Source organism: Urocitellus parryii, chromosome 5, assembly GCF_045843805.1.
Source record: "Urocitellus parryii isolate mUroPar1 chromosome 5, mUroPar1.hap1, whole genome shotgun sequence".
Classification (NCBI taxonomy): domain Eukaryota; kingdom Metazoa; phylum Chordata; class Mammalia; order Rodentia; family Sciuridae; genus Urocitellus; species Urocitellus parryii.
This window is the reverse complement of record NC_135535.1, coordinates 14,065,405-14,085,401: the sequence shown is the minus strand read 5'-3', so window position 1 is coordinate 14,085,401 and position 19,997 is coordinate 14,065,405. Positions and strand designations below refer to the sequence as shown.

Genomic DNA, 19,997 nt, shown 5'->3' with positions numbered 1-19,997 from the left:
AGGCCAGGTGGATATTAAAACGTCTTCGTTTCATTCCAGATTTAAAAATCTGTCATTGTTCTTCGCTGTCAAAAGAAAGCAGGAGACCTGGTGTCTCCATTTCTACCATTAGCTCCGGGTTCACTGTATCTAGGTTATGCAGTGAACTTGAAAAAGCAATTCTTACGTCTTATCAGACCCAGGGACACCATGACATCCTGCTGGATGGCTGGGACGCCTGCCCGATGGAGGGACCTACCAGGACCCAGAGGGTTTGCTCTTTCTCAGGGTGAGGACCCAGCTGGCTTCCCAGGGGTGGGGAGAAAGGCACCACCTCAGCTTGGATACATGGCAGAGTTTCCCACCTGAAAAGTCCTTACAGTCTCTGAACTCCAAAACAAAATATGCCATTTGGACTAGATTAGGAAAGACAGTGACAGGTAAAAACCCCAAAGGCAATCTCATTACCTTTTAGCTACAGAAATAATCAGATCATGTTTGCACTTTCATGATTATGTAGCTGCTGGAATCCAACGTTTTGGATGGTTTCCGTGAGGAATCTATCTCATGGTGTTCAGCCGAAGTCATCTCCCTGATACTTGTGTTCCGGGCAAGGCATTCCCTTGGAGAAAATATTGGCACTTTGAACATAACTGAATGTGAAAAGAAAGAGAAGAGAGGGCCTCTATCACGTAAGATGCTTATCCAAAGTGGATTTGGTCCGGAAAGTCTTCTAAAACCTTCCACATGACTGGCACCATGAGAGTTTAAGTGAATCTCTTAAATCCCCCCAACTATGTCCTCGTTCAACCTGGTTCCCCAGAGTGGCCCCAGGGTGCCCATTGCTCAAGACTCAGAGGGCTGCTGGTCACATACTCAAGTCTCCTGAGAATTTACTTTGTTCTCAGAGGGCTAAAAAGTCGTGTGGGGGAAATACCCCTGTCCTCCAAGTATTTCTAGGGTGGAGGGGGAAATAATTCAACAGTATCCCATGAGAAGGTCCTAAGAGCTGGGTGGGGAACAAGACAGAAAGATGTGGAAACTCTTTTCCCTGCCCTGTGCCAAAATGTTTAAGGGTAGAAAAAAAAAAAGAGTTTTAAAATGTTCTTGGAAATACCATCTCCCACCACACTTTCCTCTGCCGACATCCTATATCCCTTCTTTGAGGGGAAAACCAAGGCAGTTCTCATAAAGAGTAACTTGCAATTCTCCCAATCCTTTAAACATTCAGATTTCTAGGGTCCCAATGGACAAGTTTCATTCTAAACAAGAAGAAGAGGGGAGAGTGACGAAAGTCTAGGAGGATGGAAGGCCCTAGTTGCAAAAGGGCATTTGCACAGCTGGATCTAACTTCCGCCCAAGTGGAGGGCATAAACGTCTTAAACGTCAGCAAAAACAGGGGAGCTTAGCTCCTGGCTGGTTGCCAAGTCATCCCACCTTTCTGGGCTCCTATCTGCATCCACAAAGCAAAAATGATGCTTGTGCTTATTTTCCTGTGTGCCAGGATTATTGTGAGATATACCGGGGTGACTATGGAACCCCACTTTTAAAAATACATAGCAGAGTCAAGAAGTTAGTTAAAGGTAGGATGGTAATTATATTTGTTATTTCCAATTATCCAGTAGAGTCAGTCATCTGAAATCCTGGGTAATTCTCCAGGATCTGGTTTTACTCCAGTTTTGGATCAGTTTCACTTCAAAATTCCTTGCTGAAAGATGGAGACCAGTCTGCCATGCACGGAGCTACTACTTCCTCAGGCCCTTTCTCCTTTCTGCTCTTGAAAGCAGCTCAGGGCTTTTGCACCTGCTCTCCCTGCCTGGCGCCCTCTCCTGCTGGCTGCCACAGGACTGATGCTTCTTGCTCACTTCTCAGAGTCCTTCTCTTCCCCTCCTATGGAATGCAGCACCCTTCAGGTCATTCTAACCCACGACACTGCTTTGGTTTCTTCATAGCATTAGAGCCATAGAAAATGACCCTATGTGCACTCCTAGATTTCCACGGCTGCCGGGCCTTCTGCCTTTCTTACACCAGCATCCAGCACAGGGTTTGTTGAGTGAATTCACTACTCCATTTGCTGGGAGGGAGCTCAGATAAGCAACCACCTTTCATAGCTAGCTTCTCAATGGCAGAGGACTTCCCCATATCCAGGAAAGTAAAAGAGAGGGTGGGAAAAGGGTTTGGGAAAGGAACAGAGAGAGAAAGAGAAAGACAGATACACATAGAGCAAAGATGTCATCTGTCTGGGCCTGTCTCCTCTCTCCCTGCTCTTTCCAGAGAAAGTGGAGAGGAAGCATTTCTCCCTAGACTTTCCACCAGGTCCGGTCAAGGACTCCAGGGCGGGGGCCACCTCTGCTCCTCGGAAGGGGTTGTACTGGGGTGGGTGAGTGGTAGTTGGCTCTAGTTTGGGTGCGAGGCGCTCAGAGGGAGGAGTGGGCGTGGCAAGAGGGTGTAGGTTACAGGGGACACGGGGGCGCCGTTCGGGGGCCAGGCAGCCAGCGCGGGTCCCGGGCGCGCCCCAGCCCACCCACTCGCGTGCCCAAGGCCGCATTATTCCCTATAAGGATCTGAACGGTCCGGGGCGGCCCCGCGCCCCCGGCCCCGCCCCCTTTTTAGGGCCGATGAGGTAATGCGGCGCTGCCATTGGTCGGAGGGGGCGGGCCCGAGCGCCCGCGGCGAGGGGGGGGTCCCGGCGGCCGCGCTATATCCCTGGGCAGCCCCGGCCGCAGCGGCGCGAGCAGCGGGCCAACAGCGGGTGTGCAAGGTCCTCCTCCGGCTCCGGCTCCGGCTCCCGCTCCTTCGCCCCAGACCTCCCGCCGGCCAGCAGAGTCCAGCGCCTCGCCACACCCCAGCCTGTCCCGCTGGGCACTCCAAGGGCAGCGCAAAGTTGCCCCGCACGGCTGGTCGGGCGAGCTCGGGCCGCAGCAGCCCCGCCGGCGGCGCGCACGGCAACTTTGGAGAGGCGCGCAGCAGTCCCCGCAGCGGACGGCAGCAGCGGCGATGACTCCCTGGCTTGGGCTCGTGGTGCTCCTGGGCAGCTGGAGCCTGGGGGAGTGGGGTGCCGAGGCGTGCACATGCTCGCCCAGCCACCCCCAGGACGCCTTCTGCAACTCCGACATCGGTAAGAGCTCGTGGGGTTCCGCACGAGCCCCACGCTGCAGCCAGAGATCCGGTTTCTTCGGGCGGGGGGCTCGCGGGCGCAGCAGAAGGCGGAGATGCCCAGCAGAGGAAGCTCCCCGCGGCCGAGCGTCCCCCTAGCAGCCTTTTGCTCGTTTAGGGCCAGAGATTCTCTGCTGGCTCTTTTTGACACCTGGAAAATTTCCCCACTCACCCCTGGAGGAGGAAGAGCTGGGGGCGGAGGGTGGGAGAGGGTTCCCAAAACTTGGAATGCTGAGTGAAGTGCTGCGATGTGATGTTGAGTACTTTTTAAAAGAAGTTGCTAGCCATGTGCATGGAGAGTTGCAGGAGAAACTTGGGAGTTTTCGGAGTTTGCATCATCTGCGCCCTTGAAGTTCATTCTTTTCCCCGGGACCCAACCCAGACTAAGGCTTTCCAAGCAAGTGCTAAGGGAGCTTCTTGCACTGCCAAGTTTGGGTGGATTTAAGGAGAAAAATAAGGAGAAAATTGTGGGATTGACCCTCCCCCTAGACTGTATTTGTGGAGTACTGATAGCAAGCAGGAGATGGTGTGCAAGGGATCACTTATCACATAACTGTGAAAATTCACAGGAAGCTCCCCCCCCCCCTTGAATGCTGTGGGGAGGGCTATGAGGACCAGTGGAAAATAGATTTGTCACCCAAAGAAAATAATGCCAAAGGTCCCACTGTAGTTGTGACAGTTCTAAACTGGACTTTGTGTCTTGATGAGAGAGACAGAGACTGGGTCAGAAGCACAACCAGTTTTTATGAAAGGCCTCCAGAGTCCTGGAAGAACTTGTTTGGGGCTGTTGGTCACACTGGTTTGGAGGGCCAGAGGTGGAGTGGCAGCTGGAAAACATCCCTTCCGTCCATCCTCCAGCTCCTAAAGCATGCGGACCAGCGTTCTGCTCTGAGCGTGTGTGTGTGTGTGTGTGTGTGTGTACACGCCTGGACGGTGGGTGGGACATGGTCTAGCCGCTCTCTGCTTGTGTCGATTCAGAGGTGAAGAATGGAGTATGTGTGTTTTAAGTACAGTCATAAAGGGGAAGGAAATTTTCCACTGGGTCTTGGGTGAGGGACTCCACCAGTGTGTCGCGGTGGGGCGGGGAGGGGGCAGGAGCCTGGCAGGAGAACCAGCTGAGGCTGGGAGGGGCTCTGCTTGGTGGGCCAGGCCAGGTCTAGGAGAAGGCAGGGGTGGCTCTGGTGACCAGAAAGTTGGACCAGTTGGCAGCTGAGGGTGTTTGGGTGACCCCAGGGTAGAAGTTTCCCGGGACCCACAGGCCGGCAGGTCCTCTCCCTGGGGGACCCTGGCTGGCCCCTGGCTTTGCGAATTGCTTGGAAAGATTCTTTGGGCTGCCTAAGCCCTGGGAAGGATTTCTCCCTCCTCCCTGAGTGCCCCTACCCCAATCCTACTTGGCCTGGTGACATTCCGCCTGAGCTGCCGCTCAGTCCTGGGTTTGCTCAGTAGGGAGCACACTGGGGCCAGGAGTCCAGCAGGTGGGATGGGGTGTGCAGACATTGGGCGAAGTCCCTTTCTGCTTCAGGACCGGTGGGGTGTGCTCAGCGGGGTTGTTTTGGTGTGTGTGGGGAGGCGGGGACTTTGTCTCTTCCACTTGCCCTTTGCTTTGAGGTTTCTACCCTGGAAGTTGACCAGGGAGAAGTGGGAACAGGAGCCAGCGGATCCTGCTTCCAAGGGGGGGGGGAGCCCCCTGGACCTCGTTGATGGCTTCATTTTCCACTTGGGGTTCCTGCTGGAGGTCTGGGCCGATGCGGACAGTGTTTCTTGTCATTTCTCTGGATTTACTCAAGAAATAGCTCCTTCCTCCTCCTTGATTAAACTTCCCAGAGAAAAGCCGAGTTACCAAGAAGTGCCCTCCAACCAGAACATTGAAGTAGCGAAAATAAAAAAAAGAAATGAAAAATCTTTGATGCTCTGGCGCCGATCCAAACTCGCGCTGCCTGGGTTTGGCGCACTGCACTGGAGGAGCGATGAGATAATGCTTTTAAAAATGGGAGGTGTGGGTGTGGGCTGCTTGCTTGTTGACCTCCTGCCGCCTCCAGCGCACCCTGCCCCTCCACTGTCCAGTAGGTGGCTCCCAACGGCCCTGCTCACTGCTGTTCTGGGTGGAAGTGCTGGGTTCTCTCCCTGAAGGGAAGCGGGAGGGATCTGGCCATTGCCTTGACCCCTGCAGCCCCACTAATGGATGCCCTAGCCCACCGAGGGCATCAGGCCAACCTTCCACCGCCCTCTTCCAGAACCTTCCCGGTTGTTTTCTGCTCCTGGCTGGATGCCGCGTTGCCAGGGAAGGGCACCAAGGCTGGGCCCTCTCTCCTGCCGGCACCCTCATGGCCTTCCCTGTCTCTGAAACCACAGGTGTCTCTCTTTTTTCCTTTCTTCTGCCAAAGCCCAGGAGACAGCTGCAGCCTTCTGGGTGAGCAGGAGTTAAAAGGTGTTTCTATGGCAACTCCGGGCCCTGTACCCTACCAAAGTGTTTAGGAGAAGAATAAACTACATGCTGGCTTATAAAACACACTGCGGGGCGAAGAAAGGACTTGGCACCAGCCAGGATGTCTGCGGCCCCCTCCCCACCAGTCAGTGCCCCTGAAACTCTTGACAAAACCTTGACTCTCAAGGGGCCGGGAGGGGGCTGGGAATGGAGGCGGCAGCCTTGGCTGGGCAGATCCTGCTCTGGCAGCGCCGTCCAGCTCAGGAAGGGTGGGCAGTGCCAAGAGCTTTCTGAAAGTCGGAGAGTGTGTGTGTGTGTGTGTGTGTGTGTGTGTGTGTGTTTTCTGCAGAGGTGGGGGGGCAGTAGAAAGAGAATTTTGCTTCAGAAGCACAAGCCCTGCTCTCCGCCCCCTTTGCAAGGAGCGGCCATGCTGTGAGGTGGACCGTCAGGGGCCTGCTCTGAGCTCGTGGGAAATCGGGAGTGGGGCTCGGCTTGGGGTCTGCTGCCAGCTCTGGAGGGTGGCCCTAGGTATCTATGAACTATTTTGACAGGGGCGTTGCCAGCGGATTCCTTCAGGATCAGATCTGAGGTGTGGTTTTAGCCAAGAAGCCGTGTGAAAGGAACCAGGTCCCTTGCCTCTCCCTCTGATACGCGATTCTGCCTCCGAGCTGGGCTTGGTGACTGAAGGATCGGACTTTGGAGAGGAGCCAGGCACTTGGTGGGAGTGGGGCAGCCCAGACTCTCAACATCTTGGGAATTGTGGGAACAGGGCTGCTATGGGTCTGGAGAAACGAAGGACCCCTGCAGATGCTCTCATCCATCCCCCCAGCCATCTTAAGAATACAGAGTGTGCCCATTTTTCAGATGGAAAATACTGAGGCTAAGAGGGGTTGTGCTTGTCCAGAGCCACCCAGCTATTCAATGGGAAGGCTGAAGTTCATTCTTAGTATGCCAATCTTCAAAAACTTCCACCTTCCTTGACCCTTGGTACTATAAGGCAGGTGATGCCCCCGAGGATGGAGATGTAATAGACAGAGGTGGCGGGGGGGAGGGGCAGTAGAAAGAGAATTTTGCTTCATAAGCACAAGTCCTGCTCTCCACCCCCTTTGCAAGGATTCTGGATTTGGGGACTTTTCCTAAAAAAGATTTGAAGGCAACCCCAAAGGGCATAGATTTTAATTAAACATCATCCTTAGGGAAGGAAAACTTAGAATTTTATAATAGAAAAACAACAGGGAAATTTGTAATGTTCTGTGGCTGTTGGAACTGGAAAAGACCTTTAAATCTCTCCAGCCAGAGTCAAAGAGACTTGCGTGGTCTCTGAGATCTGGGGGGGTAAGGCTAGCAGAGACAGCACATCCAGGGCTTCAGAGACGCTGCCCACGGCAGGTCCGGCCAGGGCTCCACTGCCCGGTCCGTGGGATGGGGCAGCCAAGCCAGTGAGGGGTCAGGAGACCCGGTCCAGCTGGTGAAGGCGCCTCTCTGACCGTTCTGTGTCCCTTTCCCACTCTCTGGACAGATAAGGCTAGAGCGTGGCCACGGAAGTGGCTTGGGGGAAAGAGTTGTGTTTGATTTGCAGAACAGCAGGAACCATTCAGCCCCACTGCTGAATGGCACATTCCAACAGGTTCATTAATTAAAAACAAAAACAACAACACAATTCTCCATTGCGTTTGGCTTTTACCATTGCAGCCAGTGTGGACAAGGAGGCCCCTTCTTCTTTGTCATAGTCAACTCCTGGGTGGCCTTGGGAGGCGGTGTGGGGTGGTGGAAAGGCCACGGGGGAGGGCAGCGCTGGGCTCAGATCCTTCCTCCGGGCCCATTGGCTCTGTGTGCTCAGGCATGTTGGACACCTTTAAGCTCCTCGTTGATAAAAGGCCACTCACGCTTTGTACTGCCTCAGACAATTTTTTTTTTAAAATCTATACTTTTAAAGTTTCCAGTATTATCTGAATATGTCCAGGTGTGTATGTATCCATCCACCCCTCTGTATGCACCTGCCTGACTGCCTGCCTGCCTACAATCAGAGAAAGCTAAAGTCCTGTGGATCTCTGCTTCTAATTCTAGTCTCTTTTCCAAATCTTTTCCTCCATATGTCTGTCTGTGTCCATGTATTTCCATCAAAAAATCGATAGTTTATTTGCCTTAGAAACATAAATAGTTAGAACCCTATATATATGGAATGCCACATATAGTATTCTGTTTATTTTCAAAATTCAACAATGTGTATTTAATCTCTGCTCAATTAATATATGTGATTATATAATTATAATTGATATATATAATTTTTTATGTATAGTATGCTATAGGTTTATAATTAAAAGAAAAAAACTCACGGGCGTAAGAGCCAGGCACCATTCTAAGTAATTAATATGCATCAATTCATTGAATTCTCCCAACAGTCCTGTGAGGCAGGTGTGCTGTTGTCATTTCCACTTTGTGGTTGAAGATACTGTGGCTTAGAAAAATGTGGTGACTTGTTCAAGGTCATACAGCTGTGTAGTAACAGAGCCAGCGTTTAAACCTGTGTGGCCTGCCTTGAGGATGTCTCAACCTGCCGTATTAGGTCATGTTGCATTACACTGTATCGTGTATCACGTTGCATATGTGTGCTACTGTGTCATTAGAATAGGGCAGCATCCCTTTAGGTCTATCTTAATTTATTGGTGGATATCAAAGTTTCTAGCAAGTTTCCATCTTTATAAGGGTGCTGGACCCATGGCTGAGGTACAGCCCTCTCGTTCATGGGTACAAACATTCTCTATGGAAAATATGCAGTCGGAACTTTTGGACCCAAGACAGGTGCATCTTCCATGTTCGTAGTGCCTGCTGGTCTGCCCTCCAGAGTGACTTAGTTCTTTTCTGATGGACGACATCAAGGGATGGAGGGACCATCACAGCCCTGTGCCTGAGAGACTTCCAGTGTCCTCTCAAATGGGAAAACAATTTAGAATTTTTATTGACTTTCTGAGGTTTTGTCTCTTTTTGCCTAACCCCTTTGTTTCTCTTTGAAAGGGATCAGAATCAGGGCCACTTAGATCAAGTTCATGGGACCGTTTTTATGGAGAGAGAAGAGCTTAAGTGCCAGGAAAGCCCTGCCCTTGACGGGTGGCTGTCTTGGAGCGGTTCCTCCGGAGATGGTTTTGGCTTTTGCTTTCATAATAAGCACCAGGCCTTTTATTGCACGAAGTCGCCTGACCTTGGGGTTCTTCAGGAGCATGTGGGGAAACACACAAGTACAGGGCTTTGCTTTCTGACTCCACGATGCCCCTTGGATCAGGATGGTGGTGGCAGCAAGAGGACTCGTCCCTCTGTCCCTCTGTCCCCCTGCCCCTCTTCATGTGGTGCATGGACAGCTGGGATGGTGCTGAGACCCAGGCAGGATGGACCCCAGTCAGGAAAGACTCTGGGAGCAGGAAGGGCTGGTCCGACAGAACACTCCACTGTCCTGACTAAGGCTCTTCCAGGGACTCTTGGGATGAGTGTCAGAAGGTGGCTTTGACGGGGCCAGTGTGGACCCACCTCTATCTTCATTGCCTCATGGGGGGCCCCTCCAGCTCCAGCGGCTCCTGCTGCCCCTCTGGCTCTTGGTCCGTGCCGTGGCCTTGGCTTTGTCCACCCACATTCGCTTCTCAGCCTCAGGTCTCATTTGGTTCCACTTTCCTGCCCATTCCCTTTTTTTGGTGCACAACAGTCTAACCCTGGCTCCAATTTTAAGTCTACCTCAAAGCACCGCCTCTAGTGGAAGCCCAGTTCTCGGAGGCTGGCGGCATTGGAAATTGCCAAGGGCTTCATTCCCGGGCGAGGAGCATGGCTGGGCTGTGTACTCTGCAGAGGGACACATCTGACTTCCCCGAGAGGTGACATGGATAAGTCCATTCCCACCCCATGCTGGACCCAAAGATCCAGCACCCTCCCAGAGAAAAGAGAGACGGTTTCTGAATGCCACCCCCGCAGAAAACACCCACTGCGGCCATGACTTTCCACTGAGGCTCACCTAGTACGCTGCAGGCGCTGCACTGATGAGCTCTGTACATCCCTGTCAGCCATCCCAAGGGGAGGGGCTTGCCCAGCGGCCTGAGGATCCGTCTGGAGCTAGGGAGGTGACATTGCTTGCCCAAGATCTCACCACTAAGAAACGGTCAAGCCAGAACCTACAGTTAGTCTCTATCCAAAGTTAGTCTATCTCCACAGCCTGGGTTTTGGTCACTCTTTCCTTGCTGTGACCAAAAGACCTGACATTAACAACTCAAAGGAGTCAAAGTTTATCTTGGATCATGCGTTCGGAGGTTCAGTTCACGGTGGGCCACCGCACAGCTCTGGGCCTGAGGTGAGGAAGAGCATCTTGGTGGAAAGGTGAGGTGGGAGGAAGCAGCTCAGGACCTGACATCCAGGGAGCAGAGAGAGCTCCGCTCACCAGGGACAAAACAGAGCCCCCAGAGGCATGTCCCCAGGGACCTGCTTCTTCCAGCCACACCCTACCTGCCTCCAGTTACCCCAGAGTTTATCCGCATCAGTGAGTTAATCCACAGACTAGGTTAAAGGCTGCACTATCTGATTTCACTTCTGAACGTCCTTGAGTATCTGTGGGGGTCACCCTCATGTCTAGACCCTAATGGCCATATTCTGATGCAGTCCCTCCTGTGGACCAAGGGCTAGACCCCCATAGACCCGGGAAGGTCCTGCTCTTTGGTCGACCTCCCCGCTTGGTCTTTGACTCCCCACTGCTTATCTGTGAGTGTGTCCCCTCGCCAGCCTCTTCAGCGTCCCCTCCCCTGCTGTCCCCACTTCTACCAACATATCGTCAGTTCTGGGATCTTTAGAAAACCAGGCCTCGCGCCCTCACTCGGCGACAGTGGTTCCCAGTCTTCTCCACCCCAAAGAGCATTTTCTAAAATTAACTTTCCCTCCAGTGGATTCCATGTTTGGAAGAATTGTCCATCACAGCTTCGTGCGTGGAGCGTTGGTTATTTATTTCCATTAAAAACCAAGTTAAGGTGGAAAACCACTGATGCTGGACAAGCCGTCCTTCAGGCATCACCTGTTAACAGTCATCAATTACAGCCCAGAGCAAAGCGGCCTGGTGTCCTCTGAAGCCCAGGAAGTTTTCGTTTTCTCATGGGTTGCCGGTGGCTGGATTATAATTTGGGTTGGATGACCACAATGCTGGACCCCTTAGTAAATCATTGTCCTCTGTCCCTCTCCAGGACGATTATTTACTTTTACGACAGTTTACTGTCGTCCTATGGGTGGGTCCCATGCGTGTACCGCCCTCGCTGCCTCTGCCTGCCACCCTGCTGCACTCCTGCCTGGCCGAGGAAGCAGGTGGCTGGTGTCCTAGGAAGCAGGTGGCTGGTGTCCTGCATGATGAGGAGGCCCTCCCAGAGGAGGTGTCTTGAGTTTAGGTGCATCTTTCCTGTGTTCATCTCTGTCAGAAAAAGTATTGACTCTAGCGAGAGGGACTCAGTGAACAGCACTTGACAGGTGGCCACAGGTGTCCCCCGGCTGCAGTGGAGACTAAGAGGTCGTTTTGCCCAATTGCTAAAGTAAAGATGTATCGGAGATACCGAGGAGGCTGGGAGAACCTTTCCTGGTCCCTTTCGAAGCCATCTGTGGTCCAGAATGGCGACCGTCGTGCTGCCCGGTGCTGCCCAGCCCCAGGTCTGATCCACCTTCAGGATGGCCGTATCTCTGGCAGGGACACTCACAGCTCAGGGACCAGAGACTCCCGTGCTCCCAGGCCTGTGCCACTTGGCTTTCTGTGGAGGTGGACCAGGGAAGGGAGACGATGCCACTTGGCTTCAGAGAGGCCAAGGTAAAGTTCAGCCAGCTGGAAAAACAGTCCCGGGAGTGGGTGCTGGGGTGAGGGGTGGAGAGAGCGAGCCGTTGGAACCAGAGACTTAATACTGCAGGACAGTTGTCCACGGCTCCCACCCTGGCCCAGGACAGCCCAGCAGCCTGCAAGGAAGGGCGGCTTCATTCTGCAGCCTCGGGGCCCCTGAGGTCCCCATTGGGGAGGGGAAGGCAGGCCTCTGAGCCAGCTGGGATCAGACTTCATGAAGACATAGCTGCAGGACTTGAGGGGCTTGGCTCAAGTGCTGTGTTTCATCTGTTAGGAAGGGTTCCCTTTTGACCCGGAATCCGTCATCACCAGTAGACACACGGCCTTCTAGATTTGGGAACACACCAGCTCTTGTGACCTCAGCTCCAGTAAGATCTTTGGCCTCTGGTAGCTCATCGGTAAGAGGGCGCATTCATTGGCGGTATGTGCCACGTTGGGTTAGTGATTATGTGAAAAAATTCACAGTATTTAGTCCAGACCCTGCCCCGAGGTAGAGGCCCAGTGAGCGTCAGATCCTAGTGGTGTGGTTTTGCTATTTGTGACAGCTGTCTGTCTCATGTTTTCTCCCCACTGAGGAAAATGGGATTCTGAGGGCTGATGGATGTTTTCCAGGGTCACATTTAGAGAGCTGAGTTTCAAAACCATGGTTGTTTTATGCCCCCCCCCCCCACCAACCCCAATCCAATGCATTCAGCTTTATAACCTGCCCCCTACAGGACAGAGAGACAAGGAACTTCCTACCCTAGTTTCATAATTCTCCACATCCAGCCTCAAGTCCTCTGGGTCTCATTCAATGGTCACAACATCCCATTGAGCAAAGCAGGATGGTGGGTCCCATTTAAAGGTAGTCTGAGAAGCGGTGTGGTACGGTAGCTTAGCCACAGAGCTGATGCATGGAATTGGGATTGGAACCCGTGTCTCATGAGGCCAAGTTCAACCCTCTTCAAGGGCCCGGTGCTGCCCCTCTCTCTGTAGACTGCTGCCACATGTTTGCCTCTGACAGGGAGGTAGGAGATGCCGGGGGACCACAGGGAAGGCCCTGCGAATGGATCCGTGATACCAACCTTGGATGACAAGTCGGTACCCCCGTCCCTGCCCAATGCCGGGTGCAGCGTGGTGTGTGTGTCGGGGGGCTGTAGAGGAAATGGCCTCCAGTCTGGAGACCTGAGTCCCCTTCAAATTCATCCCCTGACTCTGGAATTAACTGGGAGGGTTTCACATGTATTTTGCTGAAGGCTCATTTTATATCAAGTGTCTCTGGCCCCAAGTTCCCTTGGAGAGGGACTGGCTAGTCCAGCTGAGCACTTGAGACCTGGAATCCGTCTGTGACGCCCTGAAGGAGGTGACTTCATTAGAAATGCGTTCCCCAGACCAGAGCCGGGATCTCTGCAGTTGTAAAAGACGGATCTCTGACTGAACAAAACCTCTCACCAGCCGAGACCCGTCATCGGATGATCTATGTGACCACCACACTTCCTGTTGGAGCAGAGATGATTTACCAGACAGAAAGCAAGCTCACGGGCTCAGCATCCAGGTCACTTCAGGGTCTGTCATTGGCTGCTGGAGGGCCTGGCAGAAATGGAAACCCATTAGCCCCATGACGAAGCCCACCGACAAGAGATAGGTTGAGACGCAACACTCACCCAAACCAGGCGGCTCTGACAGTCCGCCGAGCAGTTCCTGGCTCCAGGGCATTTGGTTATTGGCTCTGTTTAAACATCTGCTGTAACTGAGGAAACTGCTCTTAGGAAGCCCAGCTCAGATGCAGACCTTTGATGGGGATGTGCGTGGTCTTCCAGAACCCCCGCTCCCCGAAGGAGGAGGGGCGTGGAAGAGCGGGGTCAAACCCATGTCCACTGAGCAATCACAGGGCACCTCCTGTCCAGTAGCAGAAAGGAACCCCAGCCCCAAGATTCCTCATGACCAAGCCACCAGCAGGACTGATGTTTGTGAGAATCCCGGTATTCCAGAAGGTTCTGTGGGACACAGTGCTGAGCAGACGGGTATGATGGAAAAGGCCTGAACCTGCAGTGGGCAGGCAGATGTGGGCTCCAGGTCCTTCTCTGATGGACTCTCTTTTGACCTGGGTTTTCACACTGTCATCCAGGCCAGGTCAGAAACCCAGGTGTCCATGGGGGCTGGCCACAGAAGGTGAGTATTTGCATATTGAACATATTGGAATATCATTCACGTGTAGCAGATATCTGTGTATGTGTATATGGTTAAATAAATAGATGTATTTATGCAAATGTCTATTTACATAGTTTCCCAATATCTTGTTTTCCCACTTTGGGGGGATAAATGGGTATGAAAATCATTTCTTAATTATAAGATTAATGGCAAAAACAGCGGGCCTGTGTGATGGTGTGGAGCACCTCGCCTTTGGCTGTGAAGTTAGTTAGGGAGGCAACAGAGAGTGGTGGGGATTGTGGTGAGCTGGAGAATCCACCTTCCATGTGAAGGGGCAGCTGCTGACCTGCCCTAGTGTATTGGGATGTGGGTCCCCTATTGCTAGATTTCGTAGGATAAGCTAGAAATCTGAATATTTTAATGTGAAATCTTATAGTTTATGTGTGTGTGTGTGCGCAGGTCCTTGGGCCAGATTCAGCTGTAGGGGTCACTGGTTGTGTGACCTTGAGTCCAGATGATCTTGTGAACTTCCTTTGGCTCTTGGCTCTCTGAGTGAATATGAACAGCAGCTTTTTTGAGCAAATTGATGATCCCAGAAATGTGGTTTAGGGGCCTGTTCTTGCCCTTTCTGTGCTTTCTGAGATGGTTCTGGAGTTGGCCGCCCTGGAACAAACCTCAGCTCCCTTCGCTGCTAGCTGCGTGGTCCTTCTGGCTCTGTTTGTTCCTGTCTGTAACATGGAGTGTGCCACCGTTCTTCTAACCTCTTGGGGTGGTGGGAAAATTCATGGAGATGATGGAAAGAGAAGGCTTGGCCCGTCGCCTGGCTGCGGTGGGGCCGTGGTGTTATCACAGCTGGGTATCACGGATCCCTGGGCGGGGCCCAGGCTTGCTCTGCACTTCTGTGACTGAGGCTACAGGCGTGTCATGAAAGTCCTGGGGATGAGTGAGGATGACAGCCCGAGTCCTCAGCTGTGTGTGTGTCAGAGAAGAAAATCGGATTTTGACATCGTGGGCACTGACCGGCTGGATAAGAAAACAGCTGCTTGGAAGGGCTGAACTAGCATATTAAACAGCGGAGATGACCTTGGGAAGATCCCCAGGAACCACGGCTCACCCTTTCCTAACTGAGAGGTCAAGCGACGTCTCTGCAAACCAGAGCAAGACGGAGAGCCCCGGGTGCTGGCAAGTGCGCCGAGCTGGGGTGTTTTGGCAGCTTGATGGATCTTATTTATTCAGGTTCCTTATGGAGCCAGAGGAGATTCTTGGAGGCTCCTAAAACTTCATGCCCCACCTGGATTGTAAACATCTGGGTTTTATTTGGTTAAAAAAAGGTTAACCCCAAATAGCTCGAATTCCTTCTGGCACGCGGGGTGTCTTAGCCACAGCCCACAAGCAGAGGGACCGAAAGGGAAAGAAAGCCCCCACCAGCACCTTCCAGGAGAGCACGCAGAGTGCCACAGAGACCGTTTTAAGTTTTCCCTTCGTCGTATTATAAAAGAGAAAACCAAAAAGTGAAATTGATTTAGATAAGATACTTTAACCTAATAGATCCAGAACTTAATTTCACTATGTAATCAGAAGTGATCGGCAAGATTTCACGTTTTTTAGATGAAGTTTTTGGCAGGCCATAGATCCATACATGTGACCCCGTAGAAGACACCTGGCCCAGTTCTCTCACTTGACCAAAGGCAAAACTGAGGTCCAGAGAGGTTCAGCCTAAGAGGTGCCGTAGAATTGGAATCCAACTAATCGTCATATGTGATGAGATTTAATAGTTATTTTTAGGGTTTTTTTATATGTCAAGGCCTTTTTACCCTGAATCTCCTAAAATTCTCATTACTACCCAGTGAGGTGAACACCCTGACTTCCCTTTCACAGAGGAAGAAGCTAAGGCCGAGGAACGGGTATGAAAGCATGTTCATTGCCGCCGTTGTGAGAACTGTGCCTTCACGCAGGGGTACGTAGATTCTGTGATGACTGTAAGCCTGCACCACCTGCATGGTGATCATCGTCATTATTCCCCCACTTCACAGAGGGGGCCGCTGAGGCTGGAGAGGGTAGGGAACTTGTCCCATGGACAACTGGTACCCGGGGTGCCAGGCTCTGCACCTGGGCCTCCCGACTCTGCCCCTGAGATCTGTGCTGCGCACGGAGGGAGCTGGTATGGGAGCTGGGAGTCCGGCTCTGCTTGCTCTACTCCTCGGCCAGACTGTGCTCGGTGCCTAGCACCTTCTGCCTCACTCCAGGGAGGAAAAGAACAGGGAGACTCCAGGCTCCATGACCCATGGAAGGGTCCAGGCCAGGCAGACTTCCTCGAGGTTGGCTGATTCCCAGGCTGGCCTAGCCCAGGGAGGCCACAATCCTGGCCAAGTTAAGCAGGCTGGGAAGAACACTTGTCCATTCCGCCTTCCCAGTTGGGCGAGGTCAGCGCATGAGGTTGGAAAGTGGTATGTGTCTAATTGCAGTGGGGGGAGGCGGAGAAGATTAACACTCTTTAAATAGACATCAGAAAACTAAGAATAGCCGCACTGCCTGGAAATGGATGGGTATTCCTGACCACAGGCCAGCACACTTAGTAGCTGCTCAATAAATGAGGGTGAGATGAGGAATAAACAAATACTGGAGGTGGGCCCCCGGAGGCAGGGAATCTCGGAGCACTTTGGAGGGAGGTCATTTGAGTCTTCCTGCAGGTGGCCGAACTTTGCCACCTTTAGTTCATGACTCCGGTCGTCTTCACTTTTTTAATTTTCTGGGAGAACCGTGCACGGTTGGGAGGGGAGGGAAAGACAAGTTCGGTTGGCTTCCCCCTGTCTCTGCTGGTGGCCTGCTGTCCGGCCAGGTTAGAAAGATGAGCACGGCCTCCTTTTGCCTCATGGTCAAGACTTGGCGTTCCCTGGAGCCTTTGCAGATTCCAATTCCCTGGAGCCTCCCAAGTTAGGACAGACCTGGATCAGCCTCTGATTCAAAGCTCCAGGACCCTTCCTGATGTCTGCCTCACAGTCTCCCCCGGCACCTCTTGCAGGTCAGCAAGTGAGCGGTGAGCACAGAAGCAGGCAAGATTTCCTGGTGCTGTGGGAGGGCCTAGATCAGAGTTTCCCAGTACGAGTCTGAAGAACTGAACTTTAGGAAATCTGCTGATTGTATTCACCCTCTGGAGTGGCAAAGGACTGTTAGCATATAAAGGCTCTGAGAAGTCCTGCTGCACAGTGACCTGTTCAGCTTTGTCTAGTCCACTGTTTCCTCAGCATATCTGGCCAAGGAACTGGCTTTTCCCAAGAAGCACCCATGAGCCCAACTGACGAGACACTGCCCAGATGAGGATTCTGAAGGCCCTCTTTGCCCATTTGCCCACCACAAGGTTGCTGAGTACAAAAGGAAGAAGTATCTGCTTTACACAGGGAAGGTGCTCATTGGAGGTTGCCAAACAGAAATGGCTGCAGCTGTGTGAATGGGTACTTTGTTGGGGAAAGGGACGGGAGCTTTATGTGCTAGGTTTAAGGACTTGCTTTATAATATTACTTGATATTGATATTACTTTATGACATTATTTGACTCAATTTGGGGCACACATCACATTTTCAAATCCTACTCTGGGAGTCAGTTTTCTGCCACTGTGACAAAATGCTTGAAGTGATCAACTTGATAAAGGGAAAAGGTTTATTTTGGTTCAGAGTTTCAGAGGTGTCTGTCCATGGTGACTTGGCCCTGTTGCTTTGGGCCTGTGTTGGCATCATGCTTCATAGTGGGAATGTGTGAAGGGGCAGGCCTGTTCACCTGCTGGAAGAGAGAGAGAGGGGCGGGGGGAGGAGAGAGAGAAGGGGGCGGGGGTGGGGAGAAACAGATAGACCAGTGTCCCATAATCCCTTGAAGGGCACAATTGCAGGGACCTAAGACCTCCCTCTAGACTCTGCTTCAAGCTTCCGCCACCTTCCAATAGCGTTCAGTTAAGGACCATACTTTTAACATAGGAGGTGAGGAATATTCTAGATCCAAACTGTGGTACCTGTCACCTGGCTTATACCATTGTGGGCTCAACGGGAGGGGGAGGTACTCATGATTTGCAAGTCCAAAGCACAAGTGCAGTGGGGAGACGGTGCTGAACGGTCACAGACGTGTTAGTCCCTGGGTCACCGGGCTGCATCCTGCCCTCCCAGATCCCTTCCATCCGAAAATGGATCTTTCTTATGGACAGGAGCACATTGGGGAATCAGATTAGAGCTCTTACACCTACGAGGTTCAAGAGGTTCAGACATTCTCCCAGAGGCCACTTGTCATTGTCAGAGAATCACGGAGTCCACACTTGTGCCAAAACCAGCCCGTGACAAGCACAGCAGGAAGAATCATCAGCACGTCATCTGAGATCGCCTGGAAGCCCATGCCCTGGCATCTCAGCGGGTGCTTGGGGGTATTTTGGTGAAGCGATTATTCCATGGATGTTTACCTCCGTCCACCCAGGACTTGAGGTGGCCCATTGGGATTCCAGAGCCGTGGACACGGCCCAGGGTACAGCAGGGCTGCACACGCCACCGGGCCTCTGCAGTACACGAGTGGGTGCTGGGATCAGCATGGGGTAGACCAAGGGGCCAGCGCCCGGGCAGGATAGGGTCCCGGGTCTGGCTGTGCTGTGCCGTTCTGGGTGGTCCCTTGGCCGGGTGGTGCCGTTCCTGGGACGTCTCGGGTCTCTTGGAGGTGACCATGCAGGGTGTTTCGATAGGCAGGGGACAGGAGCAGCGGGCGGGGCTGGCCGAGGCGGAAGGCTGGGTGTCCCCCCGCCCACACCCTCCGGGACAGTTTGTCCAACTCTTCTCCCCAGGGCCGGGCCCCCTGCCTGCCCCCTGCCTGCCCCTGCCTGGTCCCCGGCTCTGCTCTATTAACTAGTGGGAAAAGCTGACGTCACTGCGGTCAGACGAGGAAGCCGTCCTGGGATGGAACTGCTTCCACCTGGGCCTGGGCTCGGGCACGCTGGCCGCAGGTTGGGCGCCGCTGGGTCAGCGCTCCCTGTCCACGGCCACTCAGCCCCTGCTCTCCTCCTGTCCCCTCCTTCATAATTTCCCATTTCCTGCCTCCTCCTCCCCTGACAGTTATAAATAACCTGCGAGGCCGCCCCTGGGCCAGGATAGGTGGGGGGGGGATGAAGGTGCAGCTGAAGCTGGCCGCTGGGCCCGGGGGTCACGGGTGTCCGGTTGCTCAGGGGAAGTTTGTTTTCTTGTTTTTCCCACTAGGCAGAGAGGGAGCGAAAGAGGAAATAATCTGTGTTGGCAGGAGGAGGCTTGGCCTCCCTCCGCTGGTGCTGGGTTACACCTGCCAGGAGCTGCCCCTCGGCTCTCTGCAGATCCCCAAGGCCAAAGGGCTGGAGGGAGGCTTAGAGAGAAGGCATCTCAGGACACACAGAGGACAGGGTGCCATGTGGGCAGGACCCGAGGTCTCCTTCCCAGACCCCAGCCTGGCCCCAGGTGGAGGCCAGCAGATGCAATGGGGCCAGGTGTCTGCCTTCCTCGGAGCCCCCAGCGTGCCCTTCCTGGAAACGAGGGCCTTGAGAGCCACCTCCCGTCTTGCTGCCTCCCACCCAAGTGGGTACTTGCATCCAGGTCCTCATTCATATGAGGGTCCCGGACACATCTGTCCCTCAAATGTTCATGGAGCATCTCCTGTGTCTCAGGCACAGGGCCAAGCCCTGGAGGCCACAACAATGACAGCCCCAGCTCCTACCCCGGGGGCTCGGCCTGTACCCCTCTTCCTGTGGACCTGCACTCTCTCCTCCACGGTTCCAGCTCTGACAGCTGAGCAGGCCCCTCGGTGGCCCCCATTGGCCACCACATCTTTTGTTTTCAAAAGTTCAGAGGCACGTGGCCTTCCTTGTGGTCCCGTCATGCCTGACTTCCTGTGCTCCCCACGGGCCCCAGGGCTAGGATGGTGTTCTGTGGGATCCATCTTACCGCAGGATTTTCTAGGAAAGTAGGAGACCCATTGGCTTTTTTTTTTTTTCCTGGAGCCCAAGAGCGTCAGGGCCTGGAAGGTTCCTTTGGTGTGCTGCACAATGCAGCAGCCGGCCCCCTCTGGGTGGCTTTTTCTGATTCATATAAAGGTGCGGGAGAGGCATCGTTCCTGGCTCAGCAGAGGCTGTGAGTCAGCCCTGTCCCCTGCTCTGGCCATCTCTGAGGCTGGCTCCTGGGCCCCCGGCCCTCTTCACTGTCCCTGGGCCTGGTGACAGGCCAGCTCCCCAGCATTTCCTCCTGTCTCCTGTGCATGGGCCTTGTCTGGTCACCCACTTTTTCTACCACCTCCCTGGCACCACCTGGAGGCCTGGCACCTCCGAGTCTGCAGTGAAGGACAAGTGGGCATCGGCTCTTTGGCACTTTTTCCCTTTTAACCCCATTAACTTTTAGGGTGTGGACCGTCTTCGTCGGGGTCAGCCTGAGAGTCTCCCCAGCCCGCACTGAGCTGGAATGTCTGGCTCCGACAGTG

At 53.4% G+C, this 19,997-nt stretch overlaps 2 protein-coding genes across 3 annotated transcripts in view; one reads left to right on the top strand and one right to left on the bottom strand.

Annotated features, from left to right (window-relative positions):
* The window catches only part of Syn3 (synapsin III), a 378,592-nt gene that overhangs the window by 208,024 nt on the left and 150,571 nt on the right, over positions 1-19,997 (bottom strand). The gene's annotated exons all lie outside the window — the stretch shown is intronic.
* Positions 2,701-19,997, top strand: part of Timp3 (TIMP metallopeptidase inhibitor 3) — a 49,946-nt gene continuing 32,649 nt past the window's right edge. The window contains exon 1 of the mRNA XM_026396722.2: positions 2,701-3,097. Within this exon, the coding sequence (XP_026252507.1) occupies positions 2,977-3,097 (121 nt within the window). The 5' untranslated portion in view covers positions 2,701-2,976. The remainder of the gene's footprint in view (positions 3,098-19,997) is intronic.